This window comes from Microcaecilia unicolor, chromosome 11 (assembly GCF_901765095.1).
Source record: "Microcaecilia unicolor chromosome 11, aMicUni1.1, whole genome shotgun sequence".
Lineage (NCBI taxonomy): Eukaryota > Metazoa > Chordata > Amphibia > Gymnophiona > Siphonopidae > Microcaecilia > Microcaecilia unicolor.
The window spans coordinates 24,090,114-24,114,739 of NC_044041.1; the positions used below are offsets into that span (position 1 = coordinate 24,090,114).

The following is a 24,626-nucleotide window of genomic DNA, read 5'->3' on the forward strand; positions in this document are numbered from 1 at the left end:
ATCTGAGAATAAATTAACAGACGTTATGCCTCAGATATAAACAATCCCTCAAAGGAAAATGATGGAATCAGGGCCGCAGAGAAGGGGGGGGAATTCTCTCCAAGGGGGGGGGGGGGCGGCGCTGGGGTCTCTCTCTCCTTCCTGCTCCTGACAGGAGCCGAGTGATCACATCCCGACAGGAGCAGGAGAGAGAGAACTCCGGTGCCGGGCGTCCCCTTTGAGGCTGGGGAGGTCCTGGAGCTTCCTCCAGCGCCTGAGAGGAAAAGCAGCCGCAGGGGCAACCAGTCAGCACTGGAAGACGTCTTCTGCTGGCGGGGCCTCGGGATTCCCGCCAGCCAAGGTATTTCCTGTTGCGGCAGCGATGGGTGGGGGGTACAGCAGCGATGGCAATGGAGAGGCAGCAGCGATCGGGGGGGGGGGGGTGGCAGCAGACGACAATTGTGGGTGGGGGGGGGGGGGTGGCAGTGGCCCTGCCCCGGACCCGGTTCAGTCTCTCGGCGGCCCTGGATGGAATCAAAATACCCATGCCAAAGTCAATTCTCTTGATAACTCCAGGAACTGAGAAAGGTCCAGGTTTTCAAAGGAGTCTGACAAAATCCAAAATTGTATCTTATAGAATAAATGTTGTACAGAACACGAAGAATCCGACTAATTGGCACATTATATAGATAACAGCAAGTTCTTTGCTGATCGATCCAGGTCGAAAAAGTAACAGAAAAGTCACTGTGTTCTGTTTCAGCAAAGCTTGCAGCCATCAGTCTCAGTTGCTGAAGTAGATCGCAGTGACTTTTCTGTTATTCTATACGACACAATTTTAGATTTTGTCAGACTCCTGATGCAGGCTGCATAGCCGAAACACGGCCCGTGTCGAGTCATCTTAGAAGCTAATAAAGAACGCTGTACACTATCGGTGGCTATTGTGCCTTCACTGGTCATCTCCACTGTGTCCCTTTTGTGTGTTGCTAATATTAACCAAAAGAAAGTGAGGATACCAAAAAACACTTTATTGTATTAAAAAACAACCCGACACGGCCGTGTTTCAGCCCTAAGGGCTGTCTCAGGGGTCTTGAACAATCTCCTCTCTTCTAGAATATCATATATTCAGTTACCACCTGATTTTGAAATGGCGATGCCAAAAAAAGCCTCCTGTCTTCTAAAATATCGTAACTGGTTGGTGCTCAGCCTGAATATTCAATGCCAGGCTGTTTCCGCTGACCGGCACTGAATATCCAATTTATTAAACTGGCCAAGAATATCCCATGTTTTCACGCGTCCAATATGGCCACTATACTGGCTTTAAAAATCGGCATATAGCTGGTTATATCGGGCGATATAACCAGCTATCTGCTAGTCACTAAACGAGGGGTATTTAGCGGGGGATAGCCGATTATATCCCGCTGAATATCGACGGATAGCCAGTTAAGCACTATTTAATTGGTCAGCAGCCGTTCTGGCCAGTTAAATAGCGCTGAATATCGGAGTGGGGGGGGGGGAAGCATCTAAACCGTATTGAAAACAAATTTGTAGTTTTCAAAGGCAATTTAGTGTTTTATACAGCCCTCTGCAGTGGCCAAGTCCCTGGATCCCAGTCCTACCTTCTCTGTTTTTTCTCCAGGTCGTGGTTACGACTTTGCTGACTTTCCATAAGGGCCCTCGTGTCTTCCAAGTCAGAGGTCAAATGTTTGCACTTCCTTTTCATCTGCTGTGCTGTTCGCTTGACACCTTCATATGCATTTTGCACCTCGGAGAGCTGGACACAAAAAGAGCAATCCCAAAATCACCTAACTCGTTCATTTTTTCCAGGTGACAATTTCTGCTCATTAATTCACACAAATTACCATTCAACGGAGGGGACCCTAGAGCAATTCTGATGAATTTTCCAGCCTTGTTACTCTATTGGATGCAAATGAGCAAATTGTTAGCAACGGATTCATGATAATCTCAGTAACAGACTATGACTAACAGGATGGAGTCAATCCAGAAGGTGGCTACTATAATGGTCAGTGATCTTCAGAATAAGGTGTTTCGGAACCAGGGCTTTTTTTGAGGGGGTACTTGGGGGTACTGAGTACCGGCACCTTTTCCATTGTCTGCTAAAATTGACCCATGGTCCTCAAAGTTTTAATGAAAGAGCTCAGGCCCTAGACACCAATTCTGCCTTGTCATAGATTCTGTGACTGGTTACAGGAGGCCTGGCTATTATGGGGTGGTTCCCTCAGTGATCACCCCACTCCTGAAGGGTGGCCTAGCATTTGAGTACTGGCACCTTTTTTGCTAGAAAAAAACCCTCAGAGAAAAATTACACTGGCTCCCACTAAAAGATCGAATTACATTCAAAATTTGCACCCTGGCTCATAAAATTATTCATGGTGAGGCCCCGATATACATGTCAGACCAAGGGTCTGTGGCACCCCCCTGCAAAAGATCAGCTGGTGCCCCCAGCGCCCCCCCTGCAGACAAACAGTTGGCGCGCACGCGCCCCCCCTGTGAAAATGATCGCCGCCCTCCCATCCACGCTCCTCTCTCCCCTGCCCTCCCGCTTCCATGTCCCAACTGCCCGCCCTCTTCTTCCCCCCCAAGATCCCTTTTAAATTTACCTCCGTCCGGCAGCGAAGGCGCAGCATCAGTGAAGGAGGCGGCGCTCCCGACGTCTCTACTAGTCTTCCCTTCGCTCAATGTCCCGCCTTCTTCTGACGTCCTTCCTTCACTGACGCTGCGCCTTCGCTGCCGGACGGAGGTAAATTTAAAAGGGATCTTGTTGAGGGGGAGAAGAGGGCAGGTTGTTAAGACATGGGAGCGCGAGGTAAGCATGGTGCGGCGGCTCCTGCCGTGCTTACCTCGCTTACCGTGTTGCCACGGCCCTGCTCATAGACCTACCTACAAGGAACACAAAAAGATCATCATCTTGAACCTCCATTACCCCAATTGTGGAGGACTCAAATACAAATCAATATATGCATCTAGCTTCTCCTACACCTGCAGGCAAATATGGAATGCATTACCAAATGCCATAAAAACAACGCACGATTTGGCAACCTTCCGGAAATTACTAAAGACTAACCTGTTCAGAGAGACTTATCATAAGGGTCCTTCATAAATGAAATGGCATCAAAACTTTTAACAGAACAACTTATCATTGAACTCTTTTTATTTGTTTTGTTACATTTGTACCCCGCGCTTTCCCCACTCATGGCAGGCTCAATGCGGCTTACATGGGGCAACGGAGGGTTAAGTGACTTGCCCAGAGTCACAAGGAGCTGCCTGTGCCTGAAGTGGGAATCGAACTCTGTTCCTCAGGACCAAAGTCCACCACCCTAAGCACTAGGCCACTCCTCCACTGTTGCTACTATATGAGATTCTACATGAATCACCAATGTGGCCGCGCAGGCTTCTGCTTCTGTGAGTCTGATGTCCTGCACGTCAGACTCACAGAATGAGCAGCCTTCTACATGGAATGTTGCTAGCAACATTCCATGTAGAATCTCCAATAGTAGCAACATTCCATGTAGAATCTCCAATAGCATCTATTTTATTTTTGTTACATTTGTACCCCGCACTTTCCCACTCATGGCAGGCTCAATGCGGCTTACATGGGGCAATGGAGGGTTAAGTAACTTGCCCAGAGTCACAAGGAGCTGCCTGTGCCTGAAGTGGGAATTGAACTCAGTTCCCCAGGTCCAAAGTCCACCACCCTAACCACTAGGCCACTCCTTCACTGTTGCTACTATTTGAGATTCTACATGGAATGTTGCTATTCCACTAGTAACATTCCATGTAGAAGTCGGCCCTTGCAGATCACCAATGTGGCCGCGCAGGCTTCTGCTTCTGTGAGTCTGACGTCCACATCAGACTCACAGAAACAGAAGCCTGCGCAGCCTTCTACATGGAATGTTGCTAGTGGAATAGCAACATTCCATGTAGAATCTCCAATAGTATCTATTTTATTTTTGTTACATTTGTACCCTGCGCTTTCCCACTCATGGCAGGCTCAATGCGGCTTACATGGGGCAATGGAGGGTTAAGTGACTTGCCCAGAGTCACAAGGAGCTGCCTGTGCCTGAAGTGGGAATCAATCTCAGTTCCTCAGTTCCCCAGGTCCACCACCTTAACCACTAGGCCACTCCTCCATGCCACTTTAACCACAATGTCATTATTGAATGTTACACATCACCTCACATACCTGAAATGATTTGTATCTCTATTTACTTCTAAATTTATTTTATGTTTTCTGTACTTCAAATGCAATAATACTCTGTATTTCTCCTTCTGGAAATGGCGATCGCCATCACGGCATAATGTAAGCCACGTTGAGCCTGCAAAGAGGTGGGGCAAATGCGGGATACAAATGCAGTAAATAAATACATAAATAAATGTTGGTCGATAAAGACCTGCCCAGTCCATCCAGTCGGCCCAACTGAATCTAACATTTTGCACTGGTTCTACTTCTTCTTGATTAAACGTGGGGATATTTAATCTCTGTCTCTCCTTGTCAATTTTGGGTCACAGACCGTTGAAGTCCACCAAGCACCTGCCCTACTTCCCAAATACTGGAGTTGCCCTCGAAGCCCCCCCTCCAGCCTTGATCCTGATCTGTTTTTTGCCATTTACGGCAGGGCCGTGCCAACGCGGTAAGCGAGGTAAGCGTGGCAGGGGGGCGCCGTCCTCTGGGGGGCGCCCCGCCGTGCCATGCTTGCCTCGCCCTCCCACTCCCGTATCCCAACTGCCCACCCTCTTCTCCCCCCAACAAAATCTCTTTTAAATTTACCTCCATCCGGCGGAAATGACGTCAGAAGAAGGCGGGACATATATATGTCAGTATTCTAAACCTTTTGTTATGCTCTGACTGCGGAAGAGAAGTGAGCCCAAAGATGGAAAAGACGGCCCACAAGCCCCGAGATCTTCATCTGTAACGACTGCCGTCCCTCGGAAGTTGAGCCCCCAGGTTCAAGCGGCCTACAGGATTTACAGTGGCAATGGGGGTGGAGGGGGGAATGTCAGAAGGAATTGGGAGTCCTAGATGGGGCAGACAGCAGCAAATCCCCTGATGTCCTGGAGCAGGGCAACACAGGTCACGGTCCAGGCACCAGTAGAGGGAGGCTTGGGATACGGGTCCAGGTCAGGTCAAGGTAGGCAGCGAGCAGAGAGAGGTCCGGTGTTCCAGCAGGGTAAACACTGGCAGAAAAACAAGAAAACTGCTCGGGAAAGCCACAGCACCAGGAACCGGTAGAACAGCAGTAGCTAAGGCCCCAAGTAAAGAGAACACGGTGCAGAAAAAGGAGACAGGTGGGTGCAGGCGCGCCATCAGTGTTACGTGGCAGTTCGACCCAAAACAGAAAGGCGCGTACTTCGCCAGCAGGGGGAGACATCAGAAGGTCAGCTGGAGGAACGCCGGTGCTTTCTGACCCAGCTAGAGATGGGCTCGGAATGCTACGCCGGCATGGTAAGGCGCCTACGTGACACCCAGGGGCGTATCTGGGGTTCAGCAGTAGGGGGGGGCCAGAGCCAGAGTGGGGGGCACATTATAGCCCCCCCCCCCGCCACCATCACCACCACCCCCCTACCGCCGCCAACACCTACCTTTGCTGGCGGGGGACCCCAACCAGTTTCGGAGTCTGTCTGACGTCGCAGCACATTGTACGTGCAGGACGACGTACAACGTGCTACGACATCAGACAGACTCCGAAACTGGATTCCACAGAGTTTGAACAGCAGCACGGAGGAGTGGGAGCGAGGACGAACAACTTAAAAGACCTCAGCTCAAGGAATATTTTTAGAGAAAGTGGACCTCGGCTGGCGGGGGTTGGGGTCCCCTGCCAGCAAAGGTAGGTGTTGGCGGCAGTAGGGGGGTCAAGGGCGAAATCTGCGGGGGCCCAGGCCCCTGTGGCCCCACGCAGATACGCCCCTGGTGACACCTTTCCAAACACACACCCCTAATTCTTGAAAAACGCTAAAAAATGTGTATGCACATTTGGGCACATGCCCAATTTGTACACACATTTTAATTAAATAATGAGCCAATTAGCACTGATAACTGGCATCCTAACGAGCAATTATTAGCACTAATTGGTTTTAATTAAAACGTACGCATGTAAATTTAGGTGCCGGATCCATGCCTAAATTTTACATGTGCGTCTAAAACAGGGGCATGGAAATGGGAAGGGTTATGGGCAGTTTAGGGGTAATATATAGAATAAGGGGGAAGCACACCTAATTTAGGGCCCTGTTTACTAAGCAGCGTTGTAGGCACGTTAACATTTTCAGTGTGCGTTAACCATGTACGTGCCTACCAGTGGCGTAGCTACGTGGGGCCACGGGAGCCTGGGCACCCGTAGATTTGGCCCTGGACCCCCCTGCCGACAACTCTCTCGACCCCCCCCCCCCCGCCAACAAACCCCCGCCGTCGCCGTGGGCTACCTTTGCTGGCGGGGGACCCCAATCCCCACCAGCCGAGGAGGTCCTCTTCTTCCTCCAAAGGCTTTGTTCTGTTTCTGCGGGTCTGACGTCTGTTGCTGGCTGATCTGCAAGGCTTCGTTCTGTTTCTGTGAGTCTGACGTCCTCCACGTACAATGTGCAGGATGTCAGAAACAGAAAGAAGCCTTCGGAGAAAGAAGCGGACCGCCTCAGCTGGTGGGGATTGGGGTCCCCCGCCAGGAAAGATAGCCCACGGCGATGGCAGGGGAGGGTCGTCAAAGTTGACAGTGGCAGGGGGGTCGGCAATAGCAGGGGGGGTCAGTAATGGCGGGGGGGGGGGTTAGCGGCGCCGGGGGGGCTAAAATGTGCCCCCTCACCTCGGGCTCTGGCCCCCCTCCCGCCGAAGTCTGGCTACACCCCTGATGCCTACAATATCCCTGTAGGTGCCTACATGGTTAGCATGCACGCTAAGTGTAGGCACGCTAAAAACACTAACACATCTTAGTACACAGGGCCCTTAGGTGCAATGATTTGTACCACGTTTCAGTCGGTGCAAACGGCCACTCCTAAATATAGGTGGAAATCCCATCCATAAGCGTTAATTCTATAAACTATGCCTAACTTTAGGCATAGTTGAAGATGATGATGGCTAACCATTATGTTGGATGAACATTGAGAATGATGTTCGTATGGTGAGAGCAGCATGGATATCTGAAGATCCCCATTATATGAAAACAATGCATCAAAGTGATTATTGTATAAAGTGAATTTACCTTAAAGCTATGAAACTACTATTCAAAGAATTTAAATAGATCTACTAGGAAAATATATTTAGTTGTTTGGGTCAAAATATATCCGATATTGATTATAACGTCCCCACACGAGGAAACATTTTTGGTCTATTAAAATGAAACATAACTTTAGGCGCGTCACTAAAGACTTCCGTGTAGCTTGTCACAATTTGACTCCAATTATCCAAACTGACTGGGCTTTTGAAGGAATTCAGATCAGTCTACATATCCCTAGGGTTGCGACTGCAAACATTTCAACCGCTTGGGTCCAACGGATTTGGATACGTGTTAAAAATTCGTTCTCATTTCAGAGATACTGCAAAGAGTTATATTAGACAATAAAACTAAGAAAAGGAAGTTTGCTTATTAAACAGAGAAACTATTATATATAATGATCCTATTATGTTTTGGACGACCAGTAAACCACTATAGTCAAAATGAAAAAGCACTATCATTAAAAGTTGCTTTAAATAAGCCGAATGCTGAGTTAATGAAGCCTGTAATTACAGACTATATATTTGAAACCAAATGGGATGTGTTCTTTTACTCATTCACCAGGAAAGGATGCGTTTCTTTTCTTTTTTTTTTGCATTACTACTTAATATGCAAAAGAAATGTGGTTTTCCTTGGAAAAGTTGATCTGACTCAATCTTTTGTTGGTGCTACACTGGCCACGTCTACAAGTTTTCTTGTGTTACCGAAATCTCAACCGTAATCCAGGACAAAATTTCCTCCTGCTTGTCTGACATTGCTGCTTGGTTGTCTCAACGCCATCTGAAGCTAAACATGACTAAAACTGAACTTCTCATTTTTCCCCCTAAACCCACCTCCCCCCTTCCTCCATTCTCTATCTCCGTTAATGGCTCTCACACCCCTCCCTGTCTCCTCGGCTCGTAACCTTGGAGTCATCTTTGATTCCTCTCTCTTCTTCTCTGCGCATATTCAACAGATCGCCAAAACCTGTCGTTTCTTTATCTACAACATTAGCAAAATTCGCCCCTTCCTTTCTGAATACGCTGCCAGAACCCTTATCCACACCCTTGTCACCTCTCGTTTGGATTATTGCAATTTATTTCTCACTGGTCTTCCTCTCAGCCATCTCTCTCCTCTCCAGTCTGTCCAAAATTCTGCAGCTCGACTTATTTTCCGCCAAAATCGTTATACCCACACTAGCCCACTCCTCAAGTCATTTCACTGGCTCCCTGTCCGCTTCCGCATACAGTTCAAACTTCTCTTACTGACCTTTAAATGCATCCATTCTGCAGCCCCCCCCCCCCCCCCATTACCTCTCCACTCTCATCTCTCCCTACATTCCTCACGGTGAACTCCGCTCACTGGACAAATCTCTCTTGTCGTCCCCCTAACTCCAGACTTTGTTCCTTTTCCCTCGCGGCACCTTATGCCTGGAATAGACTTCCTGAGCCTGTATGTCTAGCTCCATCTCTACCTGTTTTCAAATCTATGCTGAAAACCAGTGGCGTAGGAAGGGGGGGGCGGTCCGCCCCGGGTGCACGCCGCTGGGGGGTGTCGGCTCCGCGCTGGTGCACTGCCCTACTTCCTGTTCCAGGACAGAGAGAGCAGTGAATCAGCGCAGAGCCGACACACCCCAGCAACGTGCAGTCGGGGCGGATCGGCCCTCCCGCCCGTCCCTCGCTGCAGGTGTGCACTCCGGGGGGGGGGGGTATGCGCTCCGGGGGGGGGGGTGCGCTCCAGCGGGAGGAGGGTGCGCCGTGCTGCACCCGGGGGGGGGTGCACAGCGGCGACCCGCCCCGGGTGTCAGCTCCCCTCGCTACGGCTCTGCTGAAAACCCACCTTTTCACCACTGCTTTTGGCTCCCAGCCACTACTCAATTGCCCTCCCCTTGTTCCTCCTCACCCAGTACTTCCCTAGCCCTTAATTGTCTTGTCTGTCTGTATTTTTAGATTGTAAGCTCTATTGAGCAGGGATTGTCTCTCTGTGTCAGGTGTTCAGCGCTGTGTGCGTCTGGTAGCGCTATACAAATGCTAATCGATGCTGATAATTGGTATGTTAACAGGCAATAATAATAATACTGAGAATGAAAAACTAACCTAGTACACAAAATTCTCTATGGTGAAGTCCCTGATTACATGATTAACCTAATCAGCCTGCCACCCAGTAATGCATTAAGACTATCCCATTCAAACCTTAACCTTCATTATCCAACCTGTACCGGGCTAAAGTATAAACCCACATATGCTTCATCCTTCTCCTTCATCAGCTCACAATTATAGAACTCCTTACCAAAAGCTATAAAAACAATTCACAATCATCTACATTTCAGGAAATCTCTTAAGACTTTGTTATTTGGAAAAGCCTACCCCAAAGACTCAGCATTTGTCTCCACCTCTTGATTCACAACAATATAATGACAATTTTTGGACTCATCCACCCTTCCCTTCTCTCCCCTGGTTTCCTGTTCCTTTCTTTCCTTCCCCATCCTCTCCTTTATTTCTTATGCAGGTTTAATGATGTATTAGCTTAATTTACTGCATTGGCGTCCGCCTTTGCGGTGCAATGTAAGCCACATTGGGCCTGACACAGTTGGGAAAATGTGGGGTATAAATGAGATAATAAATAAATAAATAACCTTCCAAAAATTCTCAGCATCTCAAGAAACATTGGTCCTTGAGGCACACAGGAATGAAGCAAAACACAAAAGATTATGTTCTGTTTGGGAATGATGGACATTCTTTTTGCTGTAGTATTAGTGATAGATATGTGCAAACAATCAAGAATGCTCCTACAGGTAAAGAACCTGAAATTCAACTACAAACAAACACCTTGATTCTATATATCGCCCCAAGTTTTCCGCACGGACATCGAAGTGTATTCCATAACCATGCATAGAACTTAGTTAACAAGCTAATCGATGCTGATAATTGGTATGTTAACAGGCAATTAGCACCAATTCGCATTAGAATTTGCACACACTACTTGTCGCGTTCGTGAGTCCTTGTGCCCAGATGGAGCACCGGGACGAAGACTCGCACCTGCGCTCTGTAGGGCAGCCGAGCAACCCCGAGGCTTCACCTGTAATGACTGCCGTTCCCCAAGGGTTGAGCCCTCAGGTGCAGGCAGCCGACAGGACTTCAGGATACGAACAGGTGTCAGACGGCAACTGACAGCAGGCAGAGAGAAATCTGAGTTTAACTAGTGAGCCAAGGCAGGCGGAAGCCAGCAGAGAGTAGCCCGGGTTCAGGCAGTAGTCAGGTCAAGCAGCAAGCACAGAGTTGTCCGGGCTCAGGCAGTGTCAGGTCGGGCAGCAAGCAGAGAGTAGTCTGGATTCAAGCAGAGGTCAGGTCAGGCAGCAAGCAGAGAGTAGCCTGGATTCGAGCAGAGGTCAGGTCAGGCAGCAAGCAAGCAAGCAAGCAGAGAGTAGTCTGGATTCAAGCAGAGGTCAGGCAGCAAGCAAATAGTAGACAAGGTCACACAGTAGCACAAGCAATCCTACCGAAGTAGAAGCCGAAGCATTCAAGTGGAGGGCAGACGCTCCCTAAATAGCCCCCACCATCACGGGAACAGAAATCAGCTGGCCCAGGAGGTTCTCAGTTGGGTGGTCAACGTGGAGGCGGAGCCTGGGGTGAGGCTCCAATCAGAGGAAGCTGGAGGCGGGGCGAGGGTGTTCCCGGACCGCGTAGGCTCGCTGTCCGCCAAGCACGCAACATCCGCCGGGAATGCAACAGAGCACGCACGCCCACCGCCAGCCGGCCCACAGAGGCCTGAATCAGAGCGGTGGCTCGCTCAGCTGACCGGCGTGACTCAGGAGGCGCTGGCTCCATCCAGAAGGTCAGTGCCCTCCTAGCTCGGGAGCGGAGGTAAGGAAGAGCGCGACACGGAGGAGCGTGACACTACTGTCTAAGCGTATTCTGTAACGTGGTGCGTGTAAATTCTAAGTCGCATAGTTGAAAAGTGTAATTGACAGTGACTACATTTATTCGTGTGGACCAGCATTCGGTGTAATTTATAAAGTATGCCTACATTAAAGCATACTTATAGCATACATTTGTATTTCCGCACACAAATCGCCAAACTTTTATGACACGAAGGCTCTGCAGATGCCACTGTTGGACAAGTGATATTTGCATAAGCTGCCTTTAAAATCACAATGGAAGACAAGTCATAGTGCAAATGCTACAGCGTAAATGATCATAAAAAAATAAATCCCCGTGTCCAGACTGATGCTTGCCAGGGTGCCAAATATCCTTTGCAGGGTGTTCAATGGTACTAAGCCATGTAGACTACTGCAATGGAATTTATGCGGGATGCAAAGAAAAAAAACCTTAAAGAAACTCCAGGCCGCTCAAAACACAGCAGCTAGGCTTATCTTCGGAAAAACGCGATTTGAAAGTGCAAAACCCCTTCGCGAAAAACTACACTGGCTCCCAATCAAAGAACGCATTGCTTTCAAAATCTGCACAATGGTTCACAAAATTATCTACGGTGAATCTCCAGGATACATGACAGACTTGATCGACCTACCAACTAGAAACACATCCGAATCAACACGAACGTACATAAATCTGCACTACCCAAGCTGCAAAGGACTCAAATACAAATCAACTTACGCGTCCAGTTTTTCCTACATAAGCACACAACTGTGGAACGCATTACCAAAAGCCTTGAAAACTACGAACGACCACCTAAACTTCCGGAAAACACTAAAAACTAACCTGTTTAAAAAGGCATACCCTACTGATCCAACTTCAATGCCTGATCTCTGCAACACAACAAAACTAAAGACCGTAAGAGACATAACACAACTCTTCTGTTGTACGATTCCTTATCTTTATCTTACCACAACATCACTTTGTATTTGTTTACACCAGAGTCTGTAACGCCTCTCTGGTACTATCCTTATTTTTGAAGGAGAAGGGCGCCCATCTTCCGACACAAATCGGGAGATGGGAGTCCTTCTCCTAAGGTCACCCAAATTGGCATAATCGAAAGCCAATTTTGGGCATCCTCAACTGCTTTCCGTTGCAGGGATGACCAAAGTTCAAGGGTGTGTGTCGGCAGTGTACAGAAGGCGGGACATGGGCGTGGTTAACAGATGGGGTGCCCTCGGCCGATAATGGAAAAAAGAAGTCTGGCCCTGACGAGCATTTGGCCAACTTTACTTGGTCCATTTTTTTCATGACCAAGCATCAAAAAGGTGCCCGAACTGACCAGATGACCACCGGAGGGAATCGGGGATGACCTCCCCTGACTTCCCCAGTGGTCACTAATCACCTCCCACCCCAAAAAAAACAACTTCAAAAACTTTTGTCTTTCTTTTTTTTTAGAATATGTCCTTCGCTATGCCTCCGTCCCTGCGACGGCAGCAGCTGAGGATGTCCAAAATGTGGGTGTTTCTGTGAGAAGGACATCCATGCCTTTGCTATGCCTCTGACACCCTTTTTTTTTTTTTTTTTTGGATTTTGGATCACAAGTAGCAGAAGTGGGATTTGAACTGGTCACGTCTGGATTGTAAGACCACTGCTCTAACCACTAGGCCACTCTTCTTGCTATTAGCTCATTTCCACATGATTTCCTTCCTAAGGAGGAGAAGATGTCCAAAATGTGGATATTTGTGAGAAGGACATCCATGCCTGCTATGCCTCTGACACCCCCTTTATTTATTTGGATTTTCGATCACAAGTAGCAGCAGTGGGATTTGAACTAGCCACCTCTAGATTACAAGACCAGTTCTCTAACCACTAGGTCACTCTGCTACTCCTCCATGTTACTCCACTCCCTTGAAATTTGGCCATCCCTGTGGGGGGGCAGTTGAGGACGTCCAAAATGTTTGAAAGAAGCGCCTTCGTTATGCCTCCGCTGACACACACATACCTCCCCCCCCCCAAGGACCTGCATACTGCCCCCCCCCCCCCCCCCCCACCACAAGGATGGCCAAATTTCAAGGGCGTGGAGTAACTTGGAGGAGTGGCAGAGTAACCTAGTGGTTAGAGAGCTGGTCTTGTAATCTAGAGGTGGCTGGTTCAAATCCCACTGCTGCTACTTGTGATTGAAAATCAAAATAAATAAAGGGGGTATCAGAGGCATAGCAGGCATGGATGTCCTTCTCACAAATATCCACATTTTGGACATCTTCTCCTCCTTAGGAAGGAAATCGTGTGGAAATGAGCTAACAGCAAGCAGCTCATTTGCATGCAATTTCCTTCATGCATGCCCGTTCCTTTCCAGATCGGTAAGGGAACGGCTTTTTCCATTCAGTTAGTTGGACCAGTGCAGTACAAATGCTGACTCCTCCCACAACCAAATGGTTTGGATTTGGTCGTTTTTGAGATGGGTGTCCTTGCTTTCCATTATTGCCGAAAACCAGGAACGACCATCTCTAAGGTCAACCTAAATTTCATGATTTGGCCGTCCCCGACTGTATTATCGAAACGAAAGATGGGCGTCCATCTTGTTTCGAAAATACGGGTTTCCCCGCCCCTGGATTTCACCATTTTGCAAGGACGTCCAAATCGCAACTTGGACATCCCTTTTGAAAATGCCCCTCTATATCTCCCAATATAGCTGGCTATCCGGGAATATTCAAATGCTGGCCGGCTAAATTTAGTGGCCAAATCGGACCGCCTAAATAGCAGTCCTATCTTTGGTCACTATAAACTTAAGCAGCCAGCGTTGAATATTGACTTAGCCAGTTAAGTTTGAGCCGGCACAAAAAAAAAATACCCCGGAGATTCAATGCCGGTCACCGGAAACAGCCTGGCATTGAATATCTGGGTTAGCGCCGATCACGGCACTTATCCGAGCTGCTCCCGTGCAGTGGCGTAGCAAGGAGGGGCGGTCCGCCCTGGGTGTCAGCTCAGGGGGGGGTGCTCCCTGCCAGCTCCCCCCCTCGGCGAATCGACCCCCCCCCCCGACCAGCTCCCGCACCCTACCTTTAAAAAAAATATTGGGAAGCGAGGCGCAGCGCCTCGCGCCTGCCCTGCACGTAAAAAAAATGTGGACCGTTGGGCCTTCTCTTGCTCTATCTGTGCCGCCCTTGCGGAAATAGGAAGTTGCATCAGCGGAGGACGGGACAGATAGAGCGAGAGAAGGCCCAACGGTCCACATTTCTTTTACGTGCAGGGCAGGCGCGAGGCGCTGCACCTCGCCTCCCAATATTCTTTTTAAAGGTTGGGTGCGTGAGCTGGTTGGGAGGGGGGAGGGGGTGTCATCGTGCTGCACCCGGGGGGGGGGGGGTGCAACGGCAAACCGCCCCGCCCCGGGTGGCAGCCCTCCCTGCTACACCACTGCTCCCGTGGTCTACATATCGGCCTCGGTGTACAAAAGCTACAGAAAGCCTTGATTTTAAAGGCTTGTTTTTGGTGACAAACAATATTTATGTATGATAAACAGTTATTTTTTTTTATCAGGCTACTCTTTCACACATTCTGCTTTTGATTAGGATGAATAATTATTCATTGCTTAAAATATTCCTCTAAACATTTTGTACTTAGCGTGATTATTCCGTACATTTGATATCTGAAAAAGAAACATGATTTATGCAAAAACACCTACTTAGAAACATTGCATGAAGGCAATGCTAATAACATAATTTTTTATTTTCTCTGCTCTGGTCTGCCTGCATTAATAAGGACATACATTTCTGCCAGCTCTAACCATGGTAACGCTTCACTACAATGTGAATTGCGGAATGCAAAGGTATCAAAGACATCCCATGTTCCTGCAGTCCCAGAGCACTTAAATTAGCATAACACAAAGCAAAGACAATCTATAGAAAATATGTTTCATTTTCCTGTCTCTACTTGCCTCCGAGAATGCCAAGGTGAACCTTTACGTTTCCAACGGTGGTATTAAAGAGTCTATTTGTCTTGCAAGACACTGCTGCAACCTTGTAAGGACTCCCTACATAAAACACCTAGGGGTCCTTGTATTAAGCCGCGTGAGCGTCTACGCGTGCCCAACGCGTGCCAAAATGGAGTTACTGCCCGAGTACAATGTGGTTCTTGACGTAATTTCGTTTTTGGCACGCGACCGACACATGCGTCTGAAAAATATTTTCTGTTTTCGGGGGCACGTAATGGATGCACACCAAGTGCTATTCTATAAACCATGCCAAACTTTAGGCACAGTTTATAGAACAGTGCTTAAGTGGGAGGGAGTTTGGCACCAATTTTTTAGTCGTGATTTATAGAATTCACCCCAAGCGCTCTTCTGTTATAGACGCTCAGTTCAGAGCACTTTTTATAGAATAGCACTTGGTGCAGATTTTTCCCACTGCCTAATTTTCAGTGCCATTCACTGAATCTGGGCCTTAGTGCGCAGATGGAAAAAATTAATGTGGAATGCTTTAGCGCATTCCACATTAGGCTATTTTTTCTGTGTCTAGCGCGTGTTTGCGCCTAACGCAGCTTAGTGTAAGGGACCCTAAGTCAGATGAGCTTAGTTCTGGAAGGGTAGGCAGTACCTATTAAGCTGGTCCAATATAAAGGGTATGGCCTACAGGCTCTTCTTTCCACATATTCAAGTAGACTAACTCGGTAAACACAGAACTGTTTATCCAGTATTTGAAATAAATGTCAGTTGACAATATGCTAAAATAAATGCCATAACAGCAGAACACAAGTTGCAATATAATAATTACGAAGTAAAATTAAGTTGACCGGTTAGTTTGGTCATCCCACTGGCTCCCACTCAAAGAACGCATCACGTTCAAAATATGTACCCTAGTTCACAAAATCATTCACGGAGATGCCCCAGCCTACATGTCAGACCTGATAGACTTACCACCCAGAAATGCTAAAAAATCATCCTGCACATTCCTTAATCTACACTTCCCGAACTGTAAAGGTCTAAAATACAAACTACTACATGTGTCAACCTTCTCCTACTTGAGCACACAATTCTGGAACACGCTGCCGTGTAGCTTAAAAACGATCTATGAACTAACTACCTTCCGCAAACTACTGAAGACCCATCTCTTTAACAAGGCATACCACAAAGATCAACAAATGTGAACTCCTACACCTATATCCAGAATTGTCTTAAAATATTTGCCTATTACACTACTATCATGTTTTATCATTATCATGTTACACCTTATGTAATACTAAATGTCTATTTTCTTATGTATTTCCACCAATCATGATGTATTGTAAGCCACGTTGAGCCTGCAAAGAGGTGGGAAAATGTGGGATACAAATGCAATAAATACATAAATAAGAAACTAGGAAAATCAAAACACCACCTAATGGAACTGCAGACAAATTAGAGAAGAGTTGAACTCTTGACTTTACTTCTTACCTTGTCTTCCAATTCTTTTCTGTACTTTTGTTCAGTCTCTAATCGTTCTTCAAACTGGGCGACTCGCTTCCTGAGAAACTCTATTTCGGTCTGTGCACAGTCAAAGCGTATCTGCCACTCATCTGCTTTACAGTGAACAATACAGGTCTCACCATCAATACATCAACAGTATCACAGTTCATGCATAAAATGGAGGAAAACGATGTCTTCAAAACATATCCAAAACACCTCTATGAGATATTTTGTGCAGGCTAAACAATTTTTACTGAGTGACCCTGCTTTTCACCAATACCACTGTCTTTCTCTTCCCTACAGGATAAAATACAAAGTTCTCATTTTAACCCACAAAATGCGCCAAACAGGTTCATCACCTTATCTTGCGTCAACTATCTCACTCTACAGTATATTCCCACCAGATCACTTTGGGGGTCTTTTACTTAGGCACGCTGGCATTTTTGGCATGCGCTAAACACTAAAGACGCCCATAGGAATGCATTGGCGTCTTTAGCGTTTAATTATGTGCCTATTTTTATCATGCGCTAAAAACACCAGCATGCCTTAGTAAAAGATCCCCTTTGTTCTGTGATGGGACACCATCAGGCTTATTTTCGAAAAGGGAAGGACGCCCATCTTCCAACACAAATCAGGAGATAGGCGTCCTTCTCCGGAGGTCGGCCAAATCGGCTTAATCGAAAGCCGATTTTTTTGCGTCCTCAACTGCTTTCCGTTGCGGGGACAACCAAAGTTCACAGGGGCGTGTCGGCAGTGTACCGAAGGTGGGAGGGGCATCGTGGTTAAGAGATGGGCATCCTCGGCCGATAATGATAAAAAGAAGGGTGTCCCTCACGAGCATTTGGTCGACTTTACTTGGTCCCTTTTTTTTCACGACCAAACCTCAAAAAGATGCCCGAACTGACCAGATGACCACCTGATGGAATCAGGGATGATCTCCCCTTACTCCCCCAGTGGTCATCAACCCCCTCCCACCCAAAAAAAAATATTAAAAAACGTTTTTTCCAGCCTCTATGCCAGCCTCAAATGTCATACCCAGCTCCATCACAGCAGTATGCAGGTCCCCGGAGCGGTTTTTAGTGGGTGCTGTGCACTTCAGGCAGGCGGACCCAGACCCATCCCCCCCCACACTTGTGCTGGTAAATGTGAGTACTCCAAAACCCACCCGAAACGCACTGTACCCACATGTAGCTCCCCCCTTCATCCCTAAGGGCTATGGTAATGGTGTACAGTTGTGGGCAGTGGGTTTTAGGGGGTTTGGGGGGTTCAGCACACAAGGTAAGGGAGCTATGCACCTGGGAGCAATTTGTGAAGTCCACCGCAGTGCTCCCTAGGGTGCCCGGTTGGTGTCCTGGCATGTCAGGGGGACCAGTGCACTACGAATGCTGGCTCCTCCCAGGACCAAATGCCTTGGATTTGGTCGTTTTTGAGATGGGCGTCCTCAGTTTCCATTATGGCCAAAAACCGGGGACGACCATCTCTAAAGTCGACCATCTCAACATTTAGGTCGACCGTCTCTAAGGTCAACCTAAATGTTGAGATTTGGCCGTCCCCGACCGTATTATCGAAATGAAAGATGGACGTCCATCTTGTTTCCATAATACGGGTTTCCCCGCCCCTTCGCCGGAACGTCCTTACAGATGGTCGTCCCCATTCGATTATGCCCCTCCAAATCTCCATCCTCTCAGTTTTCCCTTCCCAATTTGCCTTAACCAGACAAAGGGCCCTCTTCTCCCTTTCTATGGAATTTGCTCCCTCTTTCCCTCCACAGTGAATTGCCCTATCCAGAGTTTAAAACTATGATGAAAACATACCTTTTCTCTCTCGCTTTCTTGAGACTGACGAGTATAACACGGTGACATCTTTAGTAACTGGAGCAGGCTCAGAACCCCTACCTTCTCCCTTTTCTCTGCGTCTATCTCTCCTTTGTTTGTTTCCCTGTCCTATTTGCATATTGTAGTTCCTTTACAACTAATTTACGAATAGTTTGAAAATTGCTTATTTGAAGCAGTGGTGGAGCCAGACCAAGTATTTTGAATGGGCCCAGAGTTAACTTAGATGGGCCCTTCCACACCTTGCCACCTCCCCCCCCCCCCCCCCCCCCCGGAGATCTAAAAAAAATGTAGGGTTTTTTTCACCTACCTCATCAACATCTCTCCTTCTCCGTGGCATCTCAGCATCTGCCTGCCCATCGCTGAACCCCGTCTTTTCCCGGTGTACCTTGCAGGCATCCCCGGTGCTGTGCTAGCTCCACGGCATCTGCCCGCCCGTCGCTGAACCCTTTTCCTCTCCGGTGTACTTTAAAGGTGTCTCCAGCACCTGCAGTGATCCATTATTGCTGCCTGTGCCGGCCCCACAAGCTTCCATTGGCCAGATCCCGCCAGACAGGAAGCAGGAAATGACATCAGTAAAGGCAGGACCTGGCCGATGGAAGCATGCGGGGCCAACGCAGCAGACAGCAATAATGGATCACTGCGGGCACTGGGGACACCTGTAAGGACACTGGGGAGGGATGGGGTTCAGCAATGGGCGGGCAGAAGCTGGAGTGCCATGGAGGAGGAGAGATGTTGATGTAGGATTTCGCTGCTGAGTGGGCCTGAACCCCACCCAGGCCCACCTATAGCTACGCCACTGATTTGAAGGACAGTAAATTAAGACACTGAACAAACATAAGCATCAGTATGTGCAGAAACAAAATGGCACCTAAAATTAATGTGCGATAGGCAATCATGCCTAAGCGTATTCTAAATACCGCACAGAAATTTACGCACGATATTTAAAATATGTTTAGGCATAGTTCATGTGACTAAATCTATGCACATCCATTTATGCCAACCAAAATCCCTGCACATAGACTTACGCACACTAGCCCATATTTTGAGCGTGAAAAAAGCGTCCTAATGGCTGCAAGGCACGAAAATAGGGCAGAAACAGCAGATTTGCATGAAAACTCACCTAAGTGCCCATTTATAGAACAGTGAGTAAGTGTTTCTGTGTGAATCTACAAAGGGGAGGGGCATGGGCGGGGCATGGGCGAGTCTACAAAGGGAAGAGGTATGGGCGGGGCCTGGGTGTTTTCCTAAAATGCGGCAGTGTTATAGAATTCAGGGTAACCGTGCCCAACTTGTGCGCAGGGATTTTACACCTGTTTTCAGTTGGTGTAATTCCTTGCTCCCAAAGTTAAGGGGGAATCCCGGCACTATGTAACTATTCTATTAAAGGACATCGGTCCCGGAGTGCTTGTTATAGAATACCGTTCAGTGTCGATTTTTTTGGTGCTGAATTTTGAGCATTCCAACACCAGATACACTGCTACTATGCTAGATAATCTAATTACACCTATAGCAGAGATTTTGTTGCAAATGAGGGAAAAGTCTCAACTACTACGGCTATTTTCACACATAGGTGTTCATTATATAGCTCGTAGAAAAAGCCATCACTGACTCAAAAACCCTCAATTTTTGTATTTTCTTTTTTTGTTTCAATTATAATTACAACATATAAGCGTCTTTTTAAGACTTAAAAAACTGTTAAACGTATCAAAAAGCATGGAGCTAATTCACTTATCTTGCCCAGTATTGCCGAATGTTTTTTTCAATGCTGTGCCAATTTATTCTTAATGAGGCGCTAGATCCAATTTAAGATGGGTAATGCACTGGTTCCTACGGTCCCGTTTCGAATGTCTTCATCAGGGAACCTGCTCACACCTGGAACACTGCGCCGTGACCACTTTATCATCAATCTGAATCTTCTGTCTTCTGAAGAAAATCGTATCTTCTGAAAAAATTCTCGGCGTCCTCACCTGAATTCGATGAATTGGACAAAGTTTCCTTTAATTCTTCATCGAATTCAGGTGAGGACGCCGAGAATTTTTTCAGAAGATACGATTTTCTTCAGAAGACAGAAGATTCAGATTGATGATAAAGTGGTCACGGCGCAGTGTTCCAGGTGTGAGCAGGTTCCCTGATGAAGACATTCGAAACGGGACCGTAGGAACCAGTGCATTACCCATCTTAAATTGGATCTAGCGCCTCATTAAGAATAAATTGGCACAGCATTGAAAAAAACATTCGGCAATACTGGGCAAGATAAGTGAATTAGCTCCATGCTTTTGATACGTTTAACAGTTTTTTAAGTCTTAAAAAGACGCTTATATGTTGTAATTATAATTGAAACAAAAAAAGAAAATACAAAAATTGAGGGTTTTTGAGTCAGTGATGACTTTTTCTACGAGCTATATAATGAACACCTATGTGTGAAAATAGCCGTAGTAGTTGAGACTTTTCCCTCATTTGCAACAAAATCTCTGCTATAGGTGTAATTAGCTGAATTTTGAGCACCATTTATAGAATTTTCCCCAAAGAGCATTTGAGAACTACAGGGGCTGGTTCTGGAAGCCTATTTTATAAAGGTATATGGACACCTCTGTTGCCTTTGAAATGGTGCTTTTTTTGGATTTCTCACCTAGGTATCCTGTTACAAAGCCAGACTCATAAATAGCATCTTTTCCAGGGACAAAAACTTGCATTCAAACTGGGGACACAAAATAGCAGGTAGTGTTTTAACAGATTTTCAAAGCTCGATGTCATCTCTGATCAATAATAGTTTCTCAACTACAGTGTCAGTCGATATTTTAGTTATTTGCAAAATGCGTGGTATATGTAGGGGCTCACTTTGGTCCTGGGGAACTGAGGAAGTGAGTTCGATTCCTGGCACAGGCAGCTCCTTGTGACTCTGGGCAAGTCACTTAACCCTCCATTGCCCCATGTAAGCCGCATTGAGCCTGCCATGAGTGGGAAAGCGCGGGGTACAAATGTAACAAAAATAAAATAGATACTATTGGAGATTCTACATGGAATGTTGCTACTATTTGAGGTTCTGTTGCTACTATTGGAGATTCTACATGGAATGTTGCTACTTTTGAGATTCTGTTGCTACTATTGGAGATTCTACGCGGAATGTTGCTATTCCTCTAGCAACATTCCATGTAGAAGGCTGCGCAGGCTTCTGTTTCTGTGAGTCTGACGCCCTGCACGTACGTGCAGGACGTCAGACTCACAGAAGCAGAAGCCTGCGCGGCCACATTGGTGGAATAGCAACATTCCATGTAGAATCTCAAATAGTAGCAACAGTGGAGGAGTGGCCTAGTGGTTAGGGTGGTGGACTTTGGTCTTGGGAAACTGAGGAACTGAGTTCGGTTTCCACTTCAGGCACAGGCAGCTCCTTGTGACTCTGGGCAAGTCACTTAACCCTCCATTGCCCCATGTAAGCTGCATTGAGCCTGCCATGAGTGGGAAAGTGCGGGGTACAAATGTAACAAAAATAAATAAATAAAATAAAACAAAAAAAAAGTCATAAGGTGGCAGAAGGCCATTTTTCTCCCAACAACGTCCAAGTTGCAATTTTTGACACCCTGATTTTAGATGTTTTGCTCCACAGTTCATCCAAATTTCAAGGGGGCGTTTTGGGGCATGATTTTGGCAGGACATGGGTAGCACATAAAGACAGACATTTTTCTGCAATAATGGAAGAAAAAGAAAATGTCTAGGGCCAAAATTTAGCCGTTTTTGGTTAGATCTGTTTCAATCATGACTAACTGTGGCATAATCGAAAGAGAAGGACACCCATCTTCTGACACAAATCGGGAGATGGGCGTCCTTCTCTCAGGGTCGCCCAAATCGGCATAATCGAAAGCCGATTATGGGCATCCTCAACTGCTTTCCTTTGTGGGGATGACCAAAGTTCACGGGGGGGGGGGGGGGGCAGTGTACCAAAGGCAGGATGGGGGACATGGTTAAAAGATGGGCGTCCTCGTCCGATCATGGAAAAAAGAAGGACGTCCCTGACGAGCATTTGGCCGACTTTACTTGGTCCAATTTTTTTCACGACCAAGCCTCGAAAAGGTGCCTGAACTGACCAGATGACCACTGGAGGGAATCGGGAATGACCTCCCCTTATTCCCCCAGTGGTCAGAAACCCCCTCCCACCCTCAAAAAAAATTTAAAAACATTTTTCCAGCCTCTATGCCAGTCTCAAATGTCATACCCAGCTCCATCACAGCAGTATGCAGGTCCCTGGAGCAGATTGTAGTGGGTGCAGTGCACTTTAGGCAGGTGGACCCAGGCCATCCCCTCCCCCACTACCTGTTACACTTGTGGTGGTAAATGTGAGCCCTCCAAAACCCACCCAAAACGCACTGTACCCACATGTAGGTGCCCCCCTTCACCCCTTAGGGCTATGGTAGAGGTGTATAGTTGTGGGGAGTAGGTTTTGGGGGGGGGTTGGGGAGCTCAGCACCCAAGGTAAGGGAGCTATGCACCTGGCAGCATTTTCTGAAGTCCACTGCAGTGTCCCCTAGGGTGCCCAGTTGGTGTCCTAGCATGTGAGGGGGACCAGTGCACTACAAATGCTGGCTCCTCCCATGACCAAATGGCTTGGATTTGGTGGTTTTTGAGATGGGCGTCCTCGGTTTCCATTATCGGCAAAAACCGAGGTCGCCCATCTCTAAGGTCGACCATCTCAACATTTAGGTCGACCATCTCTAAGGTTGGTGACCACTGGGGAAGTAAGAGGAGGTGATCCCCGATTCCCTCCGGTGGTCATCTGGTCAATTGGGGCACTTTTTTGTGACTTGGACCTAAAAATAAATGGACCAAGTGCAGCCGGTGAAATGCTCATCTGAGCCGGCCATCTTTTTTCCATTATGGGGTGAAGCCGGCCATCTCGTAACCACGTCACCTCCGCACCCCCGTCCCGCCTTCTGTACCCTGCCGTTTATACCGATCTGGCCGGGATCAGGAGATCGCCGGCCATCTCCCGATTTGTGTCAGAAGATGGCCGGCGATCTCTTTCAAAAATGAGCTCAATAGCCTGCCAGTCTATGACAATCTGCTATCATACTAATAGAATTTGCAGTATCATTTTGTAGGATTCACTACATCATACTTGATACCAGTCTGTGTCTAGTTGAAAATGATTCCATTAAAATCATGTTAATTCTTCAACCAATCAAAGCTGGTGTCCATTCTCACTTGATCAATAGGGTTAATATAGAAAACTTGACAACTTCATCAAAGAACTTATTGAGTTATCTACTGGCTGTTTTTTCAAGGTCTTATTTTTATACTACTACTACTATTTAGCATTTCTATAGCGCTACAAGGCGTACGCAGCGCTGCACAAACATAGAAGAAAGACAGTCCCTGCTCAAAGAGCTTACAATCTAATAGACAAAAAATAAAGTAAGCAAGGTAAGCTCCCTTACCTTGGGTGCTGAGTAAGCAAATCAAATCAAATCAATTAATGTGTACAGGAAGGAGGAGAGGAGGGTAAGAGGAGGCGAATGGTTAAAAGTGGTTACGAGTCAAAAGCAATCTTAAAGAGGTGGGCTTTCAGTCTAGATTTGAAGGTGGCCAAGGATGGGGCAAGACGTAGGGGCTCAGGAGTTTATTCCAGGTGTAGGGTGCAGCGAGACAGAAGGCACGAAGTCTGGAGTTGGCAGTAGTGGAGAAGGGAACAGATAAGAAGGATTTATCCACGGAGCGAAGTGCACGGGAAGGGGTGTAGGGAAGGACGAGTGTGGAGAGATACTGGGGAGCAGCAGAGTGAGTACATTTATAGGTTAGTAGAAGAAGTTTGGACAGGATGCGAAAATGGATAGGGAGCCAGTGAAGGGTCTTGAGGAGAGGGGTAGTATATTTTATTACTTAATCTTAACACTTAAAAAAACCCCAGAAGGCATGTAGCTTTTGTGATGAATGCATTCTATTTGTAAAATATTCTCCTCTTAATCATCTCTTCACTTGCATGTGCTCTATCCATGCTTTACATTTAAGATAATAATATCTGCATAAGTTTTCAATAAGAAGCCACAGTGCCCAGGGTTCCTTGTAGTTATAGGGTAGGGTGTGACTAGTTAGAAAAAAAAATCTATTGTATCAATATAATATGGTCTGCATTGAAATAATAATCAGAGTAAAAAGAAATTGTTAATTATTTGCTTTATTCTTGCTAGTTGAAATGAGGATTGTGTTATAACATGTTTTAATGGTTATTATTTTCTTGTGGAACTTGTATGGTTCACTGCTGGTAGATTGTGGTGGGGGGGGGGGGGCATTTTTGATATGACATCAAGTG

At 47.0% G+C, this 24,626-nt stretch overlaps 1 protein-coding gene across 3 annotated transcripts in view; it reads right to left on the minus strand.

Annotated features, from left to right (window-relative positions):
* Nucleotides 1-24,626, minus strand: part of MYO18B (myosin XVIIIB) — a 549,955-nt gene that overhangs the window by 213,558 nt on the left and 311,771 nt on the right. For 2 of the 3 annotated variants that reach the window (XM_030218027.1, XM_030218024.1), the window contains exons 29-30: nucleotides 16,479-16,603; nucleotides 1,596-1,750 (exon numbers count right to left, since the gene is read on the minus strand). In XM_030218027.1, the coding sequence (XP_030073887.1) occupies nucleotides 1,596-1,750; nucleotides 16,479-16,603 (280 nt within the window). The remainder of the gene's footprint in view (nucleotides 1-1,595; nucleotides 1,751-16,478; nucleotides 16,604-24,626) is intronic. The other variant, XM_030218025.1, reaches the window with a different exon arrangement.